At 48.0% G+C, this 25,447-nt stretch overlaps 1 protein-coding gene across 1 annotated transcript in view; it reads right to left on the minus strand.

Annotated features, from left to right (window-relative positions):
- Window positions 1-272: 272 nt before the first annotated feature.
- Window positions 273-25,447, minus strand: part of LOC142285838 (interferon-induced GTP-binding protein Mx2-like) — a 47,965-nt gene continuing 22,790 nt past the window's right edge. The window contains exons 6-12 of the mRNA XM_075333303.1: window positions 20,130-20,208; window positions 19,261-19,383; window positions 18,330-18,474; window positions 5,525-5,683; window positions 3,914-3,990; window positions 649-882; window positions 273-284 (exon numbers count right to left, since the gene is read on the minus strand). Of these exons, the coding sequence (XP_075189418.1) occupies window positions 273-284; window positions 649-882; window positions 3,914-3,990; window positions 5,525-5,683; window positions 18,330-18,474; window positions 19,261-19,383; window positions 20,130-20,208 (829 nt within the window). The remainder of the gene's footprint in view (window positions 285-648; window positions 883-3,913; window positions 3,991-5,524; window positions 5,684-18,329; window positions 18,475-19,260; window positions 19,384-20,129; window positions 20,209-25,447) is intronic.

Raw genomic sequence — 25,447 nt, forward strand, 5'->3', positions numbered from 1 at the left:
TAGTGAAAGTTGTGCTTTAGTTGTGCCTATTGCTTGGAGCGGTTGTAGAGTTTACCCCTGTTGTTTTGTAGCTTCCTTCCTGCTCTTGTTTTTCCTCCTGAATCTCTTATTGTCTTCACCTTTTGTGTGCGCTGTGTAACAGTGTTTTGGTTTTCCCTTCTCTGTCTTTTTCTGTGGGGGTTATCACTCTCCTATACCGTCCTTCCCTGGGGGGAGTCAGATCAGGACTAGTCAGGAGCAGGGCCAGGAAGGAGACTCATGCCTCTCCACCATCAGGAGTATCCCTAAGAATAGAGATAGTGTAGGGTCCCCTTATTTGAGGGACAGCTTAAGAGCCCTGGTTCCTCGCTATCCCAAAGTCATTGTGACAGCAGCCTGGTTGTGTACTCATTAATTAGAGTTGGTCTGGTCCATCTAATTCCTTTTTGCCTAGAAGATCACTCGTGGGCATCCAGTATACAAACACATGCCTTCTCCCATTTATTTCATGCTCTTACATTTCTTTTGCTATTTCTACCGATCTCTACCAATTGGTGGAAAGTGACCTGTCCTGAAATTCTAGTTAGACCCCTTTTCAATGATCAGTTTGGAAAAAAAAAAGTTGACCCTGATCAGTCCAGTTGTTCCTTAACTATCTCTGAGACCTACCTGGAAGTACGCCTCTACGTGGTGGGCCATCTCTTTGACGGAGGATTGAAGGAGGTCGACCACCTGTCTGTGGTGTTTGGAGCTTTGTAGTGGAGCGTTATTTTCATAGACGTTTTCCAACTCAAATCTGTAGCATTTGTCTTGGGAGTAGACCATTCGCTCCATCAAAAACTGGGTTTTGATCAGATTGTTTGCAACTTCTTCCTGCGATTGTTTCAGATTTTCAATTTTAGTCTAGAAGTAAAAAAAATAGACCTAGTGACCTTCACTTCTCTGGGTAATTTTCCACATTGGCCAACTGCTTTGTGTAATTTTTGACCTCGTAATCAAACCCATTGGGGCAGATGTATCAATATTGTGCAATTCTTAGTGCAAGCGTAGGCTAGACAGACTTAAATGCTGCAGATTTATCATAGTAATTCATTTCATATTGTTTGATTTAATCTTTAGTTGGTTTATTTTATGCCAGAAATTTACACCAAAAATGTTGGTGCCTTTTTTAGGGCCTATGTTGCCACCACACATTAGGTCACACCCCAGTCCTGGTAAACAAAGCCCCTTTGAGAGGACATACACCCTTCTTGGTCGAAGGCACTAAGTGACCTATTCAATATTGCATTTGTACCTGTTTTGATTTTTTATGAGAAGAGGCACACATCTTGTACAAAAGCCCATATACTGCCCTCGTGCACGCCGCTCACTGCCCCCGTGCACTCCGCACACTGCCCCCGTGCACTCCGCACATTGCCCCCGTGCACTCCGCACACTGCCCCCGTGCACTCCGCACACTGCTCCCGTGCACTGCGCACACTGCCCCCGTGCACTCCGCACACTGCTCCCGTGCACGCCGCACACTGCCCCCGTGCACTCCGCACACTGCTCCCGTGCACTCCGCACACTGCTCCCGTGCACTCCGCACACTGCCCCCGTGCACTCCGCACACTGCCCCCGTGCACTGCGCACACTGCTCCCGTGCACTCCGCACACTGCCCCCGTGCACTCCGCACACTGCTCCCGTGCACTCCGCACACTGCCCCCGTGCACTCCGCACACTGCCCCCGTGCACTCCGCACACTGCCCCCGTGCACTCCGCACACTGCCCCCGTGCATGCCGCACACTGCCCCCGTGCACTCCGCACACTGCCCCCGTGCACTCCGCACACTGCTCCCGTGCACTCCGCACACTGCCCCTGTGCACTCCGAACCAACGGATCAGCTTTACAAATTTCAATTTTTTTTTTCCAGAAAATACATAATGCATCATGCTTGATGAGCAATTATTTATTCTTGGGCACAGCCTTGGGCTTACTTAGGGTGGTTACTCTTTAGTGAGGAAAATTATGAGTCTGTCACCAGGTTTTTGACACCTAATTTGAGAGTAGCACAATGTAGGGGCAGAGATCCTGATTCCGGTGGTGTCACTTACTGGGCTGCTTGGTTATGTATTCTTGTATTTAGTGTGGTTTTAGTTATGTATTACTGTACTGATGGTGGTTCTGGTGATAGTCATGTGGCTGTTGTAATCTTTACCTTATCAGTCTTGATCCTAAAACATAGCGTCAGTGTGCTGGACTAAAAATACAGCTATCTGCATGTCTGTCAGCCGAATAAGTAATAGACTAAAGCCCCCATACAGTATAGTCTGATTTTTAGGCCGGCAGCTATCTTGCTCAGCTCTCCCATATACAGGAGCACTCATTCTGCCAAGTGTTTCTGTGTTCTTTATTAGAGCCGCTGCTGGACATCTCCGGCAGCAGCTTATCATTTAGAGGATAATAGGATCTACACTCCGTAATCGGACATTCTGGATCCTTATTCCCCCGACAATCAGTATTGAGAGCCCCTATACACATTGGGCTGTCAGCAGAACCTATCGATATTGGCGGGTTTAGACCACTTTAGGTTAATGTGTATGCAGGTCTTAACTACTGTCTCAAGGCTATGGGCTCTATCAGGGAATGTGCACACGTCTTGTAGATGTCTGTGAACCCCCGGAATTATTCAGACAGAAACACTTCAGGACAGTCATCATTTTATCCTGAAGCAAATATTTATTTTTTTTTTGCTGTTGCTTCTTGGTTGTTTTTTTCCAACATCTTTTAGCTCCTGGATTTTACTTATTTTTTTAAATGAACTAGTAAGCGGCATCCAAGCAGCAGCCGCCATATAATGGCCGGTCACAACTAGTAAGCGGCATCCAAGCAGCAGCCGCCATATAATGGCCGGTCACAACTAGTAAGCGGCATCCAAGCAGCAGCCGCCATATAATGGCCGGTCACAACTAGTAAGCGGCATCCAAGCAGCAGCCGCCATATAATGGCCGGTCACAACTAGTAATCGGCATCCAAGCAGCAGGCGCCATATAATGGACCGGTCACAACTAGTAAGCGGCATCCAAGCAGCAGCCGCCATATAATGGACCGGTCACTGTCAGCCGCTTCATGTCTGAGGAAACCTGACGCGCTTAAAAAAACTCCAAAGACTGAACATATGGACAGCAAGTCGTTTTACACTGCAGTGTATGAGTTCATTTCTTTAATATTTAGAGTTTGGGTTTTTTGGGCGGGTTATTGGGCGGATCTGTCTGAAAACAAAATGCTGTGTGCACATACCCTTAATCTGACTGATGAGAAGGGGGCGCCACCACCACTGACAGTGCCTAGGGCAGCAAAAACCCCAAATACGGCCCTGGCCCCCCCGTGCACGCCGCACACTGCCCCCGTGCACGCCGCACACTGCCCCCGTGCACTCCCCACACTGCTTCCGTGCACTCCCCACACTGCCCCCGTGCACTCCGCACACTGCCCCTGTGCACTCCCCACACTGCTTCCGTGCACTCCGCACACTGCCCCCGTGCACTCCCCACACTGCTTCCGTGCACTCCGCACATTGCCCCCGTGCACTCCGCACATTGCCCCCGTGCACTCCGCACACTGCCCCCGTGCACTCCGCACATTGCCCCTGTGCACTCCGCACACTGCCCCCGTGCACTCCGCACACTGCCCCCGTGCACTCCGCACATTGCCCCCGTGCACTCCGCACATTGCCCCCGTGCACTCCGCACATTGCCCCCGTGCACTCCGCACACTGCCCCCGTGCACTCCGCACACTGCCCCCGTGCACTCCGCACACTGCTCCTGTGCTTCCTGATAGTCTTTAGAGTGAGTGAGAGGGTTGAATATGGTGGTAGAGCATATAAAGAAAATATTATAGAGACACTGTAAGTGATTTTTGTTCATATACCCATGAAAAGCAATTATATTACCTTAGTAACTTTGTAAAAATTGCTAAAGTTGTAGAAATGTGTCCGGGCAACTTCATTGAATGTTTTTCCTACAATGTCTAAAAGAAATAATATTGTCATCATTATAAAGAAACTCAAGGTCCCACACAGCAAACATAATAAAACTACTGCTGACTGAAATGGGGCCGTGCAGCAGAAGTTGCCATAAGGACGCCCCCTTCTCTGACATCACTTCCTGCTCTGTACATGTTCGCCGGAGCTGCCCCTTACAGACTTCCTGCTCCCCTCTAAGGATCAAACAGCGACTACTGCACCCACTCAAAGTGCAAGAGCCCTGACCCATCGGAAGAGGCATCATATTCTACAGGGTCTCCTGTAGGCGTAGGCGTCCAGTGCCTAACTGAGACATAGGATCAAAGCCAAACTAGAATCTCTATTTGCAAGGCTCATTAAAAGGTTGATACTTTTCATCCAATAGGGGGCATTAGAGTTTAAGTCCTCTTCCTCTCTGAAGAGGCACTATCCATATTTAATTTCTCAGAGGAGCACTCCATGGCCTATAAGTCTCTTACATGACCTTTAAGGCTATGTTCACACTAGAAAAATGATTTTTCTTAAGAAATTTCTTAGTGAAGGATTAGTGCACCTGCGTTTTTGCCGCGTTTTTCATGCATTTTTTACCGCTGCTTGCTCCCTGCGTTATTGTGCCAATTATCTATGGCAAATAACGCAGTTAGCTGCAGAAAAGAAGTGACATGCTCATTCTTTTTCTTAAGAAAATCTACTGAAAGAATTTTCTTAAGAAAAAAACGCCATAGGTTTTTTTTTTGCCATAGGTTTTGCTGGGGAATGTCTGCAGAAAGGTTACAAGAATTTCTCAAGAAATTTCTGCAGCAAAAACGGACCAAAAACGCAGGTAAAAAAACGCAGTGTGTGAACACAGCCTAAAGCGGGCTTTACACGCTGCGACATCGCTAATGCGGAGTCGTTGGGGTCACGGAATTGGTGACGCACATCCGGCCGCATTAGCGATGCCGCTGCGTGTGACACCGATAAGCGATTTTGCATCGTTGCAAAAACGTGCAAAATCGCTAATCGGCGACATGGGGGTCCATTCTCAAATCTCGTTACTGCAGCAGTAACGAGGTTGTTCCTTGTTCCTGCGGCAGCACACATCGCTGCGTGTGACGCCGCAGGAACAAGGAAGCTCCCCTTACCTGCCTCCCGGCCGCTATGCGGAAGGAAGGAGGTGGGCGGGATGTTACGTCCCGCTCAGCTCCGCCCCTCCGCTGCTATTGGGCGGCGGTTCAGTGACGTCGCTGTGACGCCGCACGGACCGCCCCCTTAGAAAGGAGGCGGTTCGCCCGTCACAGCGACGTCGCCGGACAGGTATGTATGTGTGACGGCTGTTGTGCGGCACGGGCAGCGATTTGCCCGTGTCGCGCAACAGATGGGGGCGGGTACCCACACTAGCGATATCGGGACCGATATCGCAGTGTGTAAAGTAGCCTTTAGTCTCATTACACTGGCATGTCAGTCAAGTAACTCTCCCCTTAAATTCCTTTCCTTAGACACAATTCTGTCATTAACCTACCCCTCCCCCCAGTACACTACAGACAACAATGTCCTTACCCGTCACCATTTTTAGCACGCTTTTGGCAGGATCTTCCATGTTTCCAATTTTTTCTTTAATGATAATCTCAAATGTCTTATAATTAACAAATCCAGGGAGTTCCCTTCCTCGATGGAACTTCTCAAATTCTTCTATTTCATTCTTTAGAGTGTAATTAACTAGAGAAAAAACAAATATATACTGTGTATAGATATATATATATATATATATATATATATATATATATATATATATATATATATATATAAAAAAAAATATAACAAATTATATAAATAAAAAACTATATAAAAATGTGTATATATATATATATATATCTATATATATAATTGCCTTATTCTGTCTGTCTGTCTGTCTGTCTGTCTATCTGTCTGTCTGTCTGTCATGCTCCAAAATTGTGTCCTTACGGTGACACAAAGCTGATTGGCCGCTGGGCTCGCCATGGCCCCGCCCCCCCACACGGATTGGCCGCTCGCCCAGGCTGCGCCCCCACACGGATTGGCCAGCCGCTCGCCCAGGCTCCGCCCCCCCCACAGATTGGCCTCTCGCCCCGGCACCCTGCAGGCATTGGCAATTCAGCCACGCCACGCCCCGCCCCCCTCACGCAATGCACGTTAGCTCTGGCCCCACCCCCTCCCTCCCCCCGCGCATTTCTCTAACTGACACGGCTGTCACGGAGGTGAGTACGGTACTCCCTATCCCCCCCCAACCCCCCCCCCCCCCCCCCGGCCCCCGCTCCCAAAGGGGTGGTGTGGATACTCGCATGGTTACAAGCGCTGTCACGGAGGTGAGTACTGTACTCCCTCCCCCTCCCCCGGCCCCCGCTCCCACGGCAGTGGTGGGAGTGGTGTGGATACGTTGGTAACCATGCTCGCATGGTTACAAGCCCATCAAGGTCCTGCTGCGCCGGAAGGTCCACACGCACACACACAAACATACACACACATCAGATCACACTCACACTCACTCTCATACACACCTCACACACACCTCACATCGCATCCACATACTCACGACATCCTGGGATATCGCTTGCTTCTCGGCGGCGAAAATGTGCTGTTGTGATCTTCCAGGACCTGACGGAGGATCACATGGCCAGAAGCATGTGATATCCCCGGATGTTGTGAGTATGAGCGCGTAAGTGCGATATCGTCAGTGTCTGTGTGTGTGAGTGGATGCGATCGGGTGTGTGTGAGTGGATGCGATCGGGTGTGTGTGAGTGGATGCGATCGGGTGTGTGTGAGTGGATGCGATCGGGTGTGTGTGTGAGTGGATGCGATCGGGTGTGTGTGAGTGGATGCGATCGGGTGTGTGTGAGTGGATGCGATCGGGTGTGTGTGAGTGGATGCGATCGGGTGTGTGTGTGAGTGGATGCGATCGGGTGTGTGTGAGTGGATGCGATCGGGTGTGTGTGAGTGGATGCGATCGGGTGTGTGTGAGTGGATGCGATCGGGTGTGTGTGTGAGTGGATGCGATCGGGTGTGTGTGTGAGTGGATGCGATCGGGTGTGTGTGTGAGTGGATGCGATCAGGTGTGTGTGTGAGTGGATGCGATCGGGTGTGTGTGTGAGTGGATGCGATCGGGTGTGTGTGTGAGTGGATGCGATCGGGTGTGTGTGTGAGTGGATGCGATCGGGTGTGTGTGTGAGTGGATGCGATCGGGTGTGTGTGAGTGGATGCGATCGGGTGTGTGTGAGTGGATGCGATCGGGTGTGTGTGTGAGTGGATGCGATCGGGTGTGTGTGAGTGGATGCGATCGGGTGTGTGTGAGTGGATGCGATCGGGTGTGTGTGTGAGTGGATGCGATCGGGTGTGTGTGTGAGTGGATGCGATCGGGTGTGTGTGTGAGTGGATGCGATCAGGTGTGTGTGTGAGTGGATGCGATCGGGTGTGTGTGTGAGTGGATGCGATCGGGTGTGTGTGTGAGTGGATGCGATCGGGTGTGTGTGTGAGTGGATGCGATCGGGTGTGTGTGTGAGTGGATGCGATCGGGTGTGTGTGTGAGTGCATGCGATCGGGTGTGTGAGTGTCGGCAGAGGAGCAGGGCGTGCTGGAGGAGGCTGGGAGCAGAGAGGCTGATCATGGGGAAGAGGGAAATGCTGATGCTGAAGGAGGCTGGGATGGGAAGGCTGGGAAGAAGGAGGCTGGGAGGAGAGAGGCTGATCCTAGGGAAGGCTGGGGAGAGGAGGCTGATGCTGAGGGAGGCTGGAAGGAGAGAGGCTGATGCTGAGGGAGGCTGGGACGAGGGAGGCTGATGCTTAGGGAAGCTGATGCTGGAGGAGGCTGGAAGAACAGAGGCTGATGCTGGTAGAGGCTGATGCTTGGGGAAGCTGATGCTGGGGGAGACTGGGAGAGGAAGGCTGATGCTGAGGGAGGCTGGGAGGGGGAGGCTGGGAGGGGGAGGCTGGGAGGAGAGAGGCTGATCCTTGGGAAGGCTGGGAAAGGGAGGCTGATGCTGAGGGAGGCTGGAAGGAGAGAGCCTGATGCTAGGGACAGAGACGCTGATGCTGGGAGGAGAGAGGCTGATGCTGCGGGCAGAGAGGCTGATGATGCGGGTAGAGAGGCTGATGCTGGCGCAGCATGGCGGATGGAGCACGTTTGGTAATGCGCAGCATGGCGGATGGAGCACGTTTGGGAGTGCGCAGCATGGCGGATGGAGTACGTTTGGGAGTGCGCAGCATGGCGGATGGAGCACGTTTGGGAGTGCGCAGCATGGCGGATGGAGCACGTTTGGGAGTGCGCAGCATGGCGGATGCAGCACGATGGCGAGTGCGGAGTATGGCGGATGGAGCATGTTTGGGAGTGCGCAGCATAGCGGATGGACCACGTTTGGGAGTGCGCAGCATGGCGGATGGAGCACGTTTGAGAGTGCGCAGCATGGGAGATGGAGCACGATGGGAGGTGCGCAGCATAGGGGATGGAGCACGATAGGGAGTGCACTGCATGGGGGATGGAGCACGATGGAGAGTGCCCAGCATGGCGGATGGAGCACGTTTGAGAGTGCGCAGCATGGCGGATGGAGCACGTTTGGGAGTGCGCGGCATGGCGGATGGAGCACGTTTGGGAGTGCGCAGCATGGATGATGGAGCACGATGGGGGGTGCGCAGCATAGGGGATAGAGCACGATGGGGAGTGCGCTGCATGGGGCATGGAGCACGATGGGGAGTGTGGAGTATGGCGGATGGAGCACGTTTGGGAGTGCGCAGCATGGTGGATGGAGCACATTTGGGAGTGCGCAGCATGGCGGATGGAGCACGTTTAGGAGTGCGCAGCATGAGAGATGGAGCACGATGGGGAGTGCGCAGCATGGCGGATGGAGCACGATGGGGAGTGCGCAGCATGGCGGATGCAGCACGATGGCGAGTGCGGAGTATGGCGGATGGAGCATGTTTGGGAGTGCGCAGCATAGCGGATGGACCACGTTTGGGAGTGCGCAGCATGGCGGATGGAGCACGTTTGAGAGTGCGCAGCATGGGAGATGGAGCACGATGGGAGGTGCGCAGCATAGGGGATGGAGCACGATAGGGAGTGCACTGCATGGGGGATGGAGCACGATGGAGAGTGCCCAGCATGGCGGATGGAGCACGTTTGAGAGTGCGCAGCATGGCGGATGGAGCACGTTTGGGAGTGCGCGGCATGGCGGATGGAGCACGTTTGGGAGTGCGCAGCATGGATGATGGAGCACGATGGGGGGTGCGCAGCATAGGGGATAGAGCACGATGGGGAGTGCGCTGCATGGGGCATGGAGCACGATGGGGAGTGTGGAGTATGGCGGATGGAGCACGTTTGGGAGTGCGCAGCATGGTGGATGGAGCACATTTGGGAGTGCGCAGCATGGCGGATGGAGCACGTTTAGGAGTGCGCAGCATGGGAGATGGAGCACGATGGGGAGTGTGCAGCATGGCGGATGGAGCACGATGGGGAGTGCGCAGCATGGGGAATGGAGCACGATAGGGAGTGCGCAGCATGGCGGATGGAGCACGTTTGGGAGTGCGCAGCATGGCGGATAGAGCACGTTTCGGAGTGCGCAGGATGGGAGATGTAGCACGATGGGGGGTGCGCAGCATAGGGGATGGAGCACGATAGAGAGTGCACACCTCCCCCCAACACACACACGCGCGCACGCGCACTGCACAACACACCACACACACACACTGGAAACCACAAACAACTGCCCTACACAGACACCCACACACAGACAACGCTGCACACACAAATATACGCACATACTGCACATATATATAACAAAAATCATACATGAACTACACAATACGTAAATTCTAGAATACCCGATGCGTAGAATCGGGCCACCTTCTAGTATATATATATATATATATATAAAAAAAATATAACAAATTATATAAATAAAAAACTATATAAAAATGTGTATATATATATATATCTATATATATAATTGCCTTATTCTGTCTGTCTGTCTGTCTGTCTGTCTATCTGTCTGTCTGTCTGTCATGCTCCAAAATTGTGTCCTTACGGTGACACAAAGCTGATTGGCCGCTGGGCTCGCCATGGCCCCGCCCCCCCACACGGATTGGCCGCTCGCCCAGGCTGCGCCCCCACACGGATTGGCCAGCCGCTCGCCCAGGCTCCGCCCCCCCCACAGATTGGCCTCTCGCCCCGGCACCCTGCAGGCATTGGCAATTCAGCCACGCCACGCCCCGCCCCCCTCACGCAATGCACGTTAGCTCTGGCCCCACCCCCTCCCTCCCCCCGCGCATTTCTCTAACTGACACGGCTGTCACGGAGGTGAGTACGGTACTCCCTATCCCCCCCCAATCCCCCCCCCCCCCCCGGCCCCCGCTCCCAAAGGGGTGGTGTGGATACTCGCATGGTTACAAGCGCTGTCACGGAGGTGAGTACTGTACTCCCTCCCCCTCCCCCGGCCCCCGCTCCCACGGCAGTGGTGGGAGTGGTGTGGATACGTTGGTAACCATGCTCGCATGGTTACAAGCCCATCAAGGTCCTGCTGCGCCGGAAAGTCCACACGCACACACACAAACATACACACACATCAGATCACACTCACACTCACTCTCATACACACCTCACACACACCTCACATCGCATCCACATACTCACGACATCCTGGGATATCGCTTGCTTCTCGGCGGCGAAAATGTGCTGTTGTGATCTTCCAGGACCTGACGGAGGATCACATGGCCAGAAGCATGTGATATCCCCGGATGTTGTGAGTATGAGCGCGTAAGTGCGATATCGTCAGTGTCTGTGTGTGTGAGTGGATGCGATCGGGTGTGTGTGAGTGGATGCGATCGGGTGTGTGTGAGTGGATGCGATCGGGTGTGTGTGTGAGTGGATGCGATCGGGTGTGTGTGAGTGGATGCGATCGGGTGTGTGTGTGAGTGGATGCGATCGGGTGTGTGTGTGAGTGGATGCGATCGGGTGTGTGTGTGAGTGGATGCGATCGGGTGTGTGTGTGAGTGGATGCGATCGGGTGTGTGTGTGAGTGGATGCGATCGGGTGTGTGTGTGAGTGGATGCGATCGGGTGTGTGTGTGAGTGCATGCGATCGGGTGTGTGAGTGTCGGCAGAGGAGCAGGGCGTGCTGGAGGAGGCTGGGAGCAGAGAGGCTGATCATGGGGAAGAGGGAAATGCTGATGCTGAAGGAGGCTGGGATGGGAAGGCTGGGAAGAAGGAGGCTGGGAGGAGAGAGGCTGATCCTAGGGAAGGCTGGGGAGAGGAGGCTGATGCTGAGGGAGGCTGGAAGGAGAGAGGCTGATGCTGAGGGAGGCTGGGACGAGGGAGGCTGATGCTTAGGGAAGCTGATGCTGGAGGAGGCTGGAAGAACAGAGGCTGATGCTGGTAGAGGCTGATGCTTGGGGAAGCTGATGCTGGGGGAGACTGGGAGAGGAAGGCTGATGCTGAGGGAGGCTGGGAGGGGGAGGCTGGGAGGAAGGAGGCTGGGAGGAGAGAGGCTGATCCTTGGGAAGGCTGGGAAAGGGAGGCTGATGCTGAGGGAGGCTGGAAGGAGAGAGCCTGATGCTAGGGACAGAGACGCTGATGCTGGGAGGAGAGAGGCTGATGCTGCGGGCAGAGAGGCTGATGATGCGGGTAGAGAGGCTGATGCTGGCGCAGCATGGCGGATGGAGCACGTTTGGTAATGCGCAGCATGGCGGATGGAGCACGTTTGGGAGTGCGCAGCATGGCGGATGGAGTACGTTTGGGAGTGCGCAGCATGGCGGATGGAGCACGTTTGGGAGTGCGCAGCATGGTGGATGGAGCACGTTTGGGAGTGCGCAGCATGGCGGATGCAGCACGATGGCGAGTGCGGAGTATGGCGGATGGAGCATGTTTGGGAGTGCGCAGCATAGCGGATGGACCACGTTTGGGAGTGCGCAGCATGGCGGATGGAGCACGTTTGAGAGTGCGCAGCATGGGAGATGGAGCACGATGGGAGGTGCGCAGCATAGGGGATGGAGCACGATAGGGAGTGCACTGCATGGGGGATGGAGCACGATGGAGAGTGCCCAGCATGGCGGATGGAGCACGTTTGAGAGTGCGCAGCATGGCGGATGGAGCACGTTTGGGAGTGCGCGGCATGGCGGATGGAGCACGTTTGGGAGTGCGCAGCATGGATGATGGAGCACGATGGGGGGTGCGCAGCATAGGGGATAGAGCACGATGGGGAGTGCGCTGCATGGGGCATGGAGCACGATGGGGAGTGTGGAGTATGGCGGATGGAGCACGTTTGGGAGTGCGCAGCATGGTGGATGGAGCACATTTGGGAGTGCGCAGCATGGCGGATGGAGCACGTTTAGGAGTGCGCAGCATGGGAGATGGAGCACGATGGGGAGTGCGCAGCATGGCGGATGGAGCACGATGGGGAGTGCGCAGCATGGGGAATGGAGCACGATAGGGAGTGCGCAGCATGGCGGATGGAGCACGTTTGGGAGTGCGCAGCATGGCGGATAGAGCACGTTTCGGAGTGCGCAGGATGGGAGATGTAGCACGATGGGGGGTGCGCAGCATAGGGGATGGAGCACGATAGAGAGTGCACACCTCCCCCCAACACACACACACGCGCGCGCGCGCACTGCACAACACACCACACACACACACTGGAAACCACAAACAACTGCCCTACACAGACACCCACACACAGACAACGCTGCACACACAAATATACGCACATACTGCACATATATATAACAAAAATCATACATGAACTACACAATACGTAAATTCTAGAATACCCGATGCGTAGAATCGGGCCACCTTCTAGTATATATATATATATATAAATATAAAATAAATAATACTATAGATATATAACAATAAGAATTTAAATTTTTACTTCTATAACGCCAACATATGCCGCAGCGCTTTACAACTCAGAGGGGACGTGTACAGGCAACATGAGACAATATAAAATAACAAAAGTAAGATAGCAGGAGGAGTGAGGGCCCTGCTACAGTCTATGAGGAAGTAGGGGATAAATAAAAATAAATATATGTATGTATGTATATATATATATATATATATATATATATAACATATATATATATATATATAAATAAAATATATATATATACTCACAGCTGGAGTGAATTTTAATGGTCATTTTAGTAATACGGAGCAAGCTTCTTGGATACTCAGGTTTGGAGTAAAGCTTTCACATATCTCTATTCAAGCTGCGGATTAGAGGATCATCTTCATAACTAATGTATGTACTTAACTTTTATAAATATACATGCCCTAACAATCTGATATTGTTGTCCTATGCTAAAAACCGTTCATCATTATCTCAGTTCTAGAAAACCCCTTTAGGCCCTGTGCGCACTTGCCGGTTTTTTGCCGCGGATTTCCTGCGGATTTGCTGCATGTTTCGCTGCAGAAAATGTTCATAACATCTCTGCAGTGAATCACCAGCAAAACCTATGGAAAAAAAATCCTGTGCGCACTGGGCGGAATTTGACAGCTGCATGTTTTGCTGTGGGATTCCCGCAGCAAAAACAAGTGCATGTCACTTCTTTTCCGCACATCGCTGCGGGATTTCACTCCATTGACTGCCATGTAATCGTGAAGTCCCGCAGGGAATAACGCAGGCAGCAAATTCTGTGCGGTTCACTGCGTTTTCCTGCGTTATTCCCTGCGGTATTTCGCGGTTTACCTGCGGTAATGTACATCGCTTGCCTGCGGTTTTTGCAGGGAAGTGATGTCATTACAGGAAGAGGAAGCAAAGCAGAGAGTAAACACACACAGATCACAGACATAGAACACATACACAGACATATAGAATACACATAGAAATCAAACGGAAATATAGAAAAAAAAACACGTGGGCTCCGCCGTATTTTTACCTTCCAGCCGAGGTAAACACACAGCGGCGTCTGAGGAGAAAATTTTTTGAGGGGAAATGTTTTGAGGGGAAATTTTAACCCCGCTCTTTACAGTTATTCGACAAAAAACCTGCCTCCATTAAAGCGAATGGAGCTCGGAGCCACAGTCCAGCCAGAACTTCAGAAGAATGCGCAGCCACGCCCTTAAATGGAATGTTGGCGTGTCACAATTCAGCCAGGGAAAGAGACAGACATAGACAGGGTAAGAGACAGACACAAACAGACAGACACAGACAAAGAGACAGACTGACAGGGAAAGAGACAGACAGGGAAAGAGAGAGACAGGTTAAGAGACAGACAGGTAAAGAGACAGACAAAAATACAGACACATGGAAAGAGACAGACAGGGAAAGAGAGGGAAAGAGACAGACAGTGAAAGAGACAGACAGTGAAAGAGACAGACAGTGAAAGAGACAGACAGGGAAAGAGACAGACAGGGAAAGAGACAGACAGGGAAAGAGACAGAGACAGTCAGAGACAGACAGGGAAAGAGACAGACAAAAAAATAGAGAGAGACAGAGAGACATATACAGAGGGGGAGACAGACAGAGAATGGGAGAGAACAGAGAGACAGTTACTATCCCGGGCAGCGCCGGGTGCTATGTTGTGAGGCGAAATTTTAACCCCGCGTGTTCCAATTTACCAATCAATTTTGCCCCTATCTGCATAATGGGGAAAAAGTGAAACAAAAGTGTTGGGGGCAAATTGACAGCTCCAGATGTGAACAAGGGGGACTTAAAGAATGAGAGCGATGGCGCCAAAGAGTATATACCGTACAGTTGCTAAGGTGGGGCCCCGACATGGGATACGCACCACACTCGGGGATATAAACACACACACAATGCACCACACACTACCACGTGCTTGAACACATATACCACCCTCATCACACATCTCACCACACATACACCCACCCCGCCACATAATCGCCCTAAACACACACAAGTCTGGTATTATCCTTCAAAAATAAAAATCTGATTAATAAGCAGCCAAACTACAAGAACAACAAATGTGCCACATAGGAAATACGGCGGCTGTCAGTCACATGACCTGTCTATATGTGTATGTGTGAGCTAATATATACTGTCAGGGGCAGGGCTTTCTGTTGCCTGGAGATTTATCAGGCTGCCAATAGCAACCAACCACAGCTTAGCTTCTATTTTTCTACAGTTAATTACTCTGAGCTCTGATTGGTTAATATAGGCAACAATTTAATAATTACATTTCTATCCATATGTTTTGTGGTTTTTGTGTGCAGAATACACATTTTTGTTAATAACTGCTGTTAACAAAATAGAATGTATTAACCCGGGCGAAGCCGGGTAGAACAGCTAGTATATATATGTGTGTATATATGTATATATATATATATATATATATATATATATATATATATATAAGCAGTACAGACCAAAGGTTTGGACACACCTTCCCATTCAAAGAGTTTTCATGACTCTGAAAATTGTAGATTCACATTGAAGGCATCAAAACTATGAATTAACACATGTGGAATGAAATACTTAACAAAAAATTGTGAAACAACTGAAAATATGTCTTATATTCTAGGTTCTTCAAAGTAGCCACCTTTTGCTTTGATTACTGCTTTGCTCACTCTTGGCATTCTCTTGATGAGCTTCAAGAGGTAGTCACCGGAAATGGTTTTCCAACAGTCTTGAAGGAGTTCCCAGAGATGCTTAGCACTTGTTGGCCCTTTTGCCTTCACTCTGCGGTCCAGCTCACCCCAAACCATCTCGATTGGGTTCAGGTCTGGTGACTGTGGAGGCCAGGTCATCTGGTGTAGCACCCCATCACTCTCCTTCTTAGTCAAATAGCCCTTACACAGCCTGGAGGTGTTTGGGGTCATTGTTCTGTTGAAAAATAAATGATGGTCCAACTAAACACAAACCGGATGGAATAGCATGCCGCTGCAAGATGCTGTGGTAGCCATGCTGGTTCAGTATGCCTTCAATTTTGAATAAATCCCCAACAGTGTCACCAGCAAAGCACCCCCACACTGTCACACCTCTTCCTCCATGCTTCACAGTGGGAACCAGGCATGTAGAGTCCATCCGTTCACCTTTTCTGCGTCGCACAAAGACATGGTGGTTAGATACAAAGATCTCAAATTTGGACTCATCAAACCAAAGCACAGATTTCCACTGGTCTAATGTCCATTCATTGTGTTCTTTTGCCCAAACAAGTCTCTTCTGCTTGTTGCCCGTCCTTAGCAGTGGTTTCCTAGCAGCTATTTTACCATGAAGGCTGCTTCACAAAGTCTCCTCTTAACAGTTGTTCTAGAGATGTGTCTGCTGCTAGAACTCTGTGTGGCATTGACCTGGTCTCTAATCTGAGCTGCTGTTAACCTGCGATTTCTGAGGCTGGTGGCTCGGATAAACTTATCCTCCGCAGCAGAGGTGACTCTTGGTCTTCCTTTCCTGGGGCGGTCCTCATGTGAGCCAGTTTCTTTGTAGCATTTGATCGTTTTTGCCACTGCACTTGGAGACACTTTCAAAGTTTTCCCAATTTTTCGGACTGACTGACCTTCATTTCTTAAAGTAATGATGGCCACTTGTTTTTCTTTACTTAGCTGCTTTTTTCTTGCCATAATACAAATTCTAACAGTCAATTCAGTAGGACTAGCAGCTGTGTATCCACCAGACTTCTGCACAACACAACTTATGGTCCCAACCCCATTTATAAGGCAAAAAATCCTACTTATTAAAGCTGACAGGGCACACCTGTGAAGTGAAAACCATTTCCGGTGGCTACCTCTTGAAGCTCATCAAGAGAATGCCAAGAGTGTGCAAAGCAGTAAACAAAGCGAAAGGTGGCTACTTTAAAGAACCTAGAATATAAGACATATTTTCAGTTGTTTTCCGCGAAACCCCCGGGTCCGGAGACCCTCGAGCTGGGCATGGGGGCGGCACATATACTTAAAGGGGTTTTCTAGTACTGAGATAGTGATGAACGATTTTTAGCACAGGTCAACAATATCAGATTGTTAGGGCACCCCAATCAACCAGCTGATATCTGGTGCCGTAGTTGCTGGGAATACACACTGAGAGAAATGGGAGCCGAGCTGCAAGCTGCAGTATTAGAGAATGGCCACTATGCTGTATATGGCGCTGTTGTGTTCCAACTCCACTCCAACTCCACACATTATGTACCATCCTATCAGCCAATGAGTGGGGGTTCCTGTATCGGCCCCTCATTGACCTGATATTAATGAACTATGGTAAGGATACATCATCAATATCTCAGTCCTGGATAACCACCTCTTTATGTTAAAGGGAACCTATCAAGTGTAATATGCCCCCCAGACCACGAGCAGTTCTGGGTGTATATTTCTAATCCCTGCATTACTGTCCCTGTATACACTAGAATAGATAAAGAGATCTTTAGAAAAAGTATTTCTAAAGCTCTTTTATCGTATGCTAATGAGCGCATGGACTAGTCCCCTGGGCGTTACTTCCCTTGGCTAGTCGGCCCCATTATCATGTTAGTACAGTCCTGTGGTCCCCTGTGAGCGTGCTAACATGCTAATGAATGTGCAGCATCAGAGGATGATCTCACTCACCTCTCCGCAGTCATCGCCGCTCGCCGCTGGCTTTCGGCTCAGTGCGCATGACCACGGAGGTTTGGTCATGCGCACTAATTCAGTTTGAAGCCGTGACGCGTACACCCAGCTTCATAGTGCACATGACTGAAACTCCAGGGTCATGTGCATTGAGCCGAAATCCAGCATCGGACATGCATTTATTAGCACGATAGCACGTCCACAGGGGCCCACAGGGGCGTACTAGCATGCTAATGGGGCCAACTAGCAAGGGAAGCAATGCCCAGGGGACTAGTCCCCCTCGCTCATTAGCATACAATAAAGGATCTTTAGAAATACTTTTTCTATACATCCCTTTATCTATGCTAGTGTATATGTAGCGCCCCTGAGCCACTGAGGGCACTACAGGGAACTGCAAACTCTTGGGGATGCAGGACCTACCCCCTGGGACCTGGAGCCATTATGAAATGCTTTTTCAAGGCAAGTACAACAGCCCCATCAGGTGTAGTAAACCTATTTACTAAGTTATGCAGTTTGTATTGAGAAATTTGATATATCTGCTTTAATATTATCGGAAGTAGCTTCAAAATTTGAGGATGTAACAGGTTTTACAAATGGAATATTCAATTCAATGGAAATTATGTCATATTTCGAGCACCTGTTGACAAGTTTTCATCTGCTCACAGCAGATGCCTGAGGGTAGTGATAGTGGGCTCTACTTATGTATTAGAGACCCCCATAAAGAAAAGGAATAGTCAGAAACAGGCACCACCGATCAGTTTCACAAAATGCTTCTATGTACAGGATGCCTCGTATGTGGTAAATATTCCATTTAAAGAAATTACCTCCATATAAAAAAATAAAAGCTGATAACTTACACTTTATGATGGACTTATCCAGGTCTTTCTGCCAAATATCGAAGCATGCCCGAACTCTGGAGAAAAGCTTGGGGGTCTTTGTAAGCGACACACTCTCCTCCCCTTGTGTAGCGTGAGCAATGTCCAAATTAAACTGCTGAATTTTCTGTCGTATAAAGTAACACATATAAATAAAATCTGTAAGAGGTGAACCCGACAGTTGTGCTTCTTTATATTGTATCAGGGATGGCTAAAATAATGTAGACAAACACCAACAACAAATCAAGTGGATGTTACTCACTTAGAGAAACTGATGGTTACAAGCCTCTTTTTGAGGTAACACATAGCCATTGGTGACACTTTGCTTTTATTTCAACAGTCTGCTGGCAGTCACCTCAGCAGCACTTCCTTCACTCGGATAAAATCTTTTTTTCTCCTTCATATTGAAACACACTTGCATGCTGCTTATCACGGACCCTTCTCATGGTCACCTCTCTTGGCTGTGGTGCCCTAGAGTAGTATTTATTTTCCAGGGCCCTCACTATACAAGGAATTTTAGACCAGATTACTCTGTATCTTTGTTTTTTTCCTAGCGCAAACTAACATTGAAAGCATTTTCTGATTATTTTTTAAAGGAAAGCTTACGTAAGTCTTGGGACTTGGAACCTCCATCATTTTCAACTTGCTGATTGCGAATGGGAATTTTCTTGTTTACATTGAGATGTTGAAATCTATGGAGAACTAAAACTTCTCACAGCTAATTTTTTGCTACTATTACGTCAAGACTAAAAAAAACCTTTGTCGACTTTAGGCTGGTACATTTTACCTACATACAAAGAATACTGTGTCTATTCACTGACTGCAAACAGAGATCTTGAACAGGTAAATCGTATAAACACTTTATATTAGATATGAAGAACAGTTGATTATAGCGGGAATATGAATCCTTTACCTCCACCAGGAAGGACAGCCTCTCGCTCTCGTCCTCGGGGACCCCTCTTCCGCACTTCTCTAGCTCGTCTTTTGAGATCTGGAGTTTAGTTTTTATCTGATCCTCCAGTGTAGGAAGAGTCCTCTGTGAATTAAAGAATAATACTTTGTAAAAAACAGACACAATGTGGTATTTAACAAAAAAATAAATAAAACAATTCTCTACTATGGTTTCACCATTGCTTATTCCTGCCTCTCTGTTCTGGCAGGAATGATACGTGTCCACTGCAGAAAATCAATGGCCACAGCAGTGACACATTGGTCATCACTGCAGTCACTAATTAGATTGATATGTCCAAATAAATCATCCCTTTAAATTTCACCTTCTTTTAAAACTATATAGCGCGCTTTACACGCAGCGAACCGCTTCCTTTCTAAGGGGGAGGTTCGTGCGGCGTCACAGCGGCGTCACTAAGTGGCCGTTCAATAGAAGCGGAGGGGCGGAGATGAGCGGCCGAACATCCCCCCGCACCTCCTTCCTTCCTCATTGCCGGCGGCCGCAGGTAAGGTGATGTTCCTCGTTCTGCGGTGTCACATGTAGCGATGTGTTCTGCCGCGGGAACGACGAACAACCTGCGACCTGCAACAGCAACGATATTTGGAATTTGAACGACGTGTCAACGATCAACGATTAGGTAAGTAATTTTGATCGTTAACGGTCGTTCGTACGTGTCACACGCTACGACGTCGCTAACGAGGCCGGATGTGCGTCACGAATTCCGTGACCCCAACGACATCTCGTTAGCAATGTCGCAGCGTGGGAAGCCCGCTTATCACTAGACGGATTTGTCAAGAAAAAAATCTAATTCTTATGATATTCTCATGACTTACATTGATGTGCTCCACAAGTTCTGACGTGAGACGTTGAGCTAGAATTGGGATGGTGGCCTTCTCCTCATACAAAAGGTCACTGTATTAATTGAGATTAGTACATGATCAGATGTATTGAATGTAAAATCATAAAGATGTGACAGAGATTAAATAATTATTAAAGGTGTTTAAGTTCCAAAACTTTCTAATATACTTTAATAGGTTATGGTGCGGTTACTGTATCTATGTAGTAAGCTTGGTTCTGTAACTTTATGTACTCAGTAGTGGTAAGTATGATTCTTTTATTGTATGTATGTATTATTTCTGGTTCTATGCCAGTAACTATATAGCAAGCTTGTTTTTTGTACTGTATCTATGTAGTAGGCTTGGGTTTGTTACTATGTCTATGTAGTATGCTTGGTACTGTTACTGTATCAGTTTTGTTTTTGAGTATATTATAGTATCTGTGTACGAGGGGCTGCTGATAAGTCTTTGGCTTTACCCAGAAAGAAACGAGATAGGATGATGAAACTTTACATTTATTCCACATCCTCTCCACTGATGACAACACACTTACATTGGTATTCCAAGTTTTGTAAGCCTAGCAAAAAGGATTTCGGTTGTGCCTTAAACCAGGCATATGTAGCAGCCATGGCATCAGAAATGGTGTGAAATGTGGTACCTTGAGGTGTTTCTTCACGTTTGGAAACAGATGATTGTCGGAGGGAGCTAGATCTGGTGAATAAGGTGGGTGGTCAACCAGCTCTGTCAGTTTTGCCGTGGTCGCTTGTGCAGTGTGAGCGGAAGCGTTGACTTGCAGGAACAGGATTCCTTTGGACAGCATGCCGCGCCTTTTGGCCTTCAGAGCTGCCTTCAATTGGTCCAAATGTTTAATGTAATACCTTGCATTGATGGTGGAACCCTTTTGAAGGTAGTCCACTAGCAGCACACCCTCCTTATCCCAGAACACAGACTCTATCACCTTAGTGGCTGATTTTTGCACCCTGAACTTCTTTGGACGAGGAGAACCACTGTGCCTCCACTCTTTTGACTGCTCCTTGTTTTCAAGGTCATACAAATAAATCCAGGTCTCATCCATAGTGACCAGTCGATCCAGGAAGTTCTTATCAGTCCGGAAACACTGACCAATGGACCGGGAAGTTGTCACTCGCATGCTTCTCTGATCTGTTGTCAGACATTTGGGGACCCACTTTGCAGATCGCTTCCTCATGTCCAAATGTTCATGGATAATGACACAAACAAGTTCACATGAAATGCCCATGATGTCTGCTATTGCTTTAGCTGAAATTCATCAATTCTCCAGTATGAGGTTATACATTCGTTAGCATAGAAACAAAAAAAATCATAAAGCCAAAGACTATTACTTTTTTCTGTACTACTATTGCCTCTATTAAACCACCTATGAAAAAAACTTTCTTCAACTGAATTTATGCAGTGCGCCTAATAGTACAACTGTTTCTATTTACAAATATTAGTTCTGTTGCCATATCTACAATATGTAGTAAACATAGTGCTGTTACTTTTTCAATGTGATAAGCTTGGTTTTGTTACTGTATCTATGAAGTAAACATGGTTCTGCGACTATCTCTATGTACAAAGATTGGTACTGCTACTGTATCTATGTAGTAAGTTTGGTTTTGTTACTGTATGTATGTTGTAAGCTTGGTTCTGTAACTATATCAATGTATTATATTTGGTTCTATTACAGTAGTTATATAGTAGGATTGGTGATGGTACTCTATCTAGATAGCAAGTTTGGGTCTGTTAATATATCTTTGTAGTAAGCTTGGTTCAGTTTTTGTATCTATGTACTATTCTTTGTTCTATGTATCGTGAACTTGGTTCTGTTATTGAATCTATACAGTAATCTTGGGTCTGTTAATATATCTATGGGGGGTAAACCTAGTTCTGTTACTGTATTTATATAGTATTCTTGGTTCTGTTACAGTAGCTATATAGTAAGCTTGGTTTTGGTACTGTATCTATGTAGTGAGCATGGGTCTGTAACTGTTTCTATGTTTTCTTCTTGATTGTTTTACAGTATCTATGTGGTAAGCTTGGTTCATTTACCGTTTCTCTATACTATTATTGCCTATGTTATAAAATCTATGAAGTAAGTTTGCTTCCTTCTACTGTATATCTTGCTATGTATCTACATTATGTAATAAGCATGGTTCTGTTACTGTGTCTATGTGCTAAGTGTGGTTTTGTTACTGTAACTCTGTAGTAAGATTGGTTCTGTTACTGCAGTTATGTACCATTCTTGGTTCTATCATAGTATCTATATAGAAGGCTTGGTTCTGTTATAGTATCTTTGTGTTAAGCTTAGTTCTGTTACGGTTTCAATTTGCTAGTCTTTCACCTGCTATAGCATCTATGAGTAAGGTTGGTGTGATGCTAGTCACTTACACATGGGCAAGTCTGAAGGTAGGATAGTTGGAAGATCCGGGGTCAGATATCAGAAGAGTTCATCGTGGATACAAGGAATAAACTGAGAAGTAGTCAGGTAATGGTCTGGGGTCATGGTAGCAGGAGTACATGTCATGATACAGAGAGTAAACTGAGGTGTACTCAGATCACAGTCTAGTGTCAGAATACCAGGAGGACACATTGTGGATACAGGGATTAAACTGAAGTGTACTCAGGTCAAACTTTGGGGTCAGAATACCAGGAGGGCATGATGTGGCTACATATAGTAAACTAATGAGTAGTCAGATAATGGTCCAGGGTTATATGGCAATAATCAGAACAAGCAGAGCATAAGAATGCAGACCAACAGCAAACTCAAACAGAATACTATGACTGGTAGCGTTATGGGAGAGACTGCTCAGCTAAGTAGCTGTGCAATCACCGGGAACATGGAAGAACTGAACAATCCAGCACCTCCCAGAACCGATTGGATGACTAAGCTTTCATTCAACTCATCAACATCTCAGCACACCCCAGTACTTGATTGGATGACTGAGCTGTCACTCACCAAACAAACAGCTCAGTGCGTCCTGATTCCTAAGTCCCAGCAGACAGTCACTGTGTTCTAGATGCATTGAGCGGAGAAATCGTGACAGTAGCCCTTCTTCTAGGAAGCCACAGGACCTGCAGGTTTCCTAGGAAACCTATGATGAAAGGCACTGACCAAATGATCACCCCTTATAGAATGAGCCGGAACCCAGGATCTCTCCTAGGGTCCATATCCCTCCCAATGAACCAGATATTGGAGGGAATTCTGGAACTTCCTAGAATCAACGATCCTCTGCACCTCGTATTCTATACCCCCATCAATGGAAACAGGAGAAGGTGGGGATGAGAGGGACAATACTGAAAGGACAAATTCTTTCAACAGGGATCTTTGAAAAACACTTAAGGGGGCTTTACACGCTACGATATTGTTAATGTTTTATCGTCAGGGTCACGTCGTTAGTGACGCATATCCGGTGTCATTAACTATATCGCAGCGTGTGACACTTATGTGCGACTTTAAACGATCGCAAAAGCGGCCAAAATCGTTTGCCGCGGAGAGGTCGTCTTAAAACAAAAAATCGTTTACCTCTCATTAGCGATGTTGTTCCTCGTTCCTGTGGCAGCACACATCGCTGTGTATAACACCGCAGGAGTGAGGAACAGCTCCCTACCTGCCTCCATCGGCAATGCGGAAGGAAGAGGTGGGCGGGATGTTTACGTCCCGCTCATCTCCGCCCCTCCGCTTCTATTGGCCGCCTGCTGTGTGACGTCGCTGTGACGCCGCACGACCCGCCCCCTTAGAAAGGAGGCGATCACCGGCCAGAGCGATGTCGCAGGGCAGGTAAGCCGTGTGACGGGGGAGCGCGATTTTGTGGGCAACGGGCAGCGATATGGCCGTGTCGCACAAACGATGGGGGCGGGTACGCATGCTAGCGATATCGGTACCGATATCACTACCGTGTAAAGCCCCCTTTAAGGATACGAAGAGATTGAGGGCGTTTCAATCTAAAGGCAACCGGGCTGATCACCTCCAGAATCTCGTATAGGCTAATGAATTTAGGACCGAATTTTGTTGATGGCACCTCCAGCTTAATATTTTTTAGAAGATAACCAAACCTTATCTGCTACCTTGAAGAAGGGACCTGCCGACCGCTTCGTATCAGCTTTCCGTTTCTGGCAAACTTTGGCCACCCCAATATTCTTTTGAACCTCCCTTCAGACTGTTAAAGGTGAACTCCACAAGAGGTAAAAATGAGGACCAGTCCTCCTCCTGAGTCGCAAAGAAACATGTTAAAGGGAACCAATCACCAGGATTTTTGTATATAACCTAAAGCCAGAGCTACACTGGCACTATCAGGCTGATTCTCCACATACCATTAGTGGTCAGCTCAGATGTTTAGGTTTTGAAATCCAAGAAAGTAAAGTTTATAAAATCATCAGCTTGTTGAGTGACAGCAGCTGAGGATCAGATAATACCTGGGGAGGTATTCATAGTTATCCTCTCCCCCTGTTAGAATTAGTATTATACAAACGATTTACATTTTCACTTGCAGGACCTGTGTGAGGTCATATTCATGTGACCTGAAGGAGCTGGACTTCGTGGTATCAGCTTTGTATAGAATCTGCCTGATAGTGCCAGTATAGCACTGGCTTTAGGTTATATACGAAAATTCTGGTGATTGGTTCCCTTTTAAAATTTGTTTTAATGACTGATTTGTCCTCTCTGTCTGACCGTTGGTTTTGAGGTGGTAAAAAGAGGAAAATGAAAAGTTAATGCCAAATTTTTTACAAAACGCTCTCCAAAATTTTTAAACAAATTGCAGCCCCTATATAGAATGTTCAGAGAGATACCGTGCAACCTTACCACATGTTTGATGAATAACCTGGAAAGCATTTCGGTATTAGGTAACCCTAATAATAGAACAAAGGGAGCTTGTTTACTTAATTAGTTGATTACCACCCAAAGAACAGTTTTCCCAGCAGACAAAAGCAAATTAATAAAGAAATCCTTGGACAAAAGAGACTACAGTCTTTTTGGAATTGGCAATGAAGAGAATTCACCAGCCGGCTATGACAGACTTTAGCGCATGCGCAATTTTCAGAAGCAGATACAAAATCTATAATATCATTATGCATGGATGCCCACTAAAAGGGTTTAGCAGTACCTTTTTGGGAAGCTGTGACCAAATAAACTTGCACACTCGTTCACCAATTTATTAATTAAAACAAAAAATCTCGAAGTTCCCATGTAATAAAATTGGGGACTAAAGACTCCCTCATACTCCTTGGTTCACCAATTTATTCATTCAAAAGAAATCCTTAAAGTTCTGACATAATCCAATGATATAATGTTCCATGAC

This window comes from Anomaloglossus baeobatrachus, chromosome 2 (genome assembly GCF_048569485.1).
Source record: "Anomaloglossus baeobatrachus isolate aAnoBae1 chromosome 2, aAnoBae1.hap1, whole genome shotgun sequence".
Taxonomy (NCBI): domain Eukaryota; kingdom Metazoa; phylum Chordata; class Amphibia; order Anura; family Aromobatidae; genus Anomaloglossus; species Anomaloglossus baeobatrachus.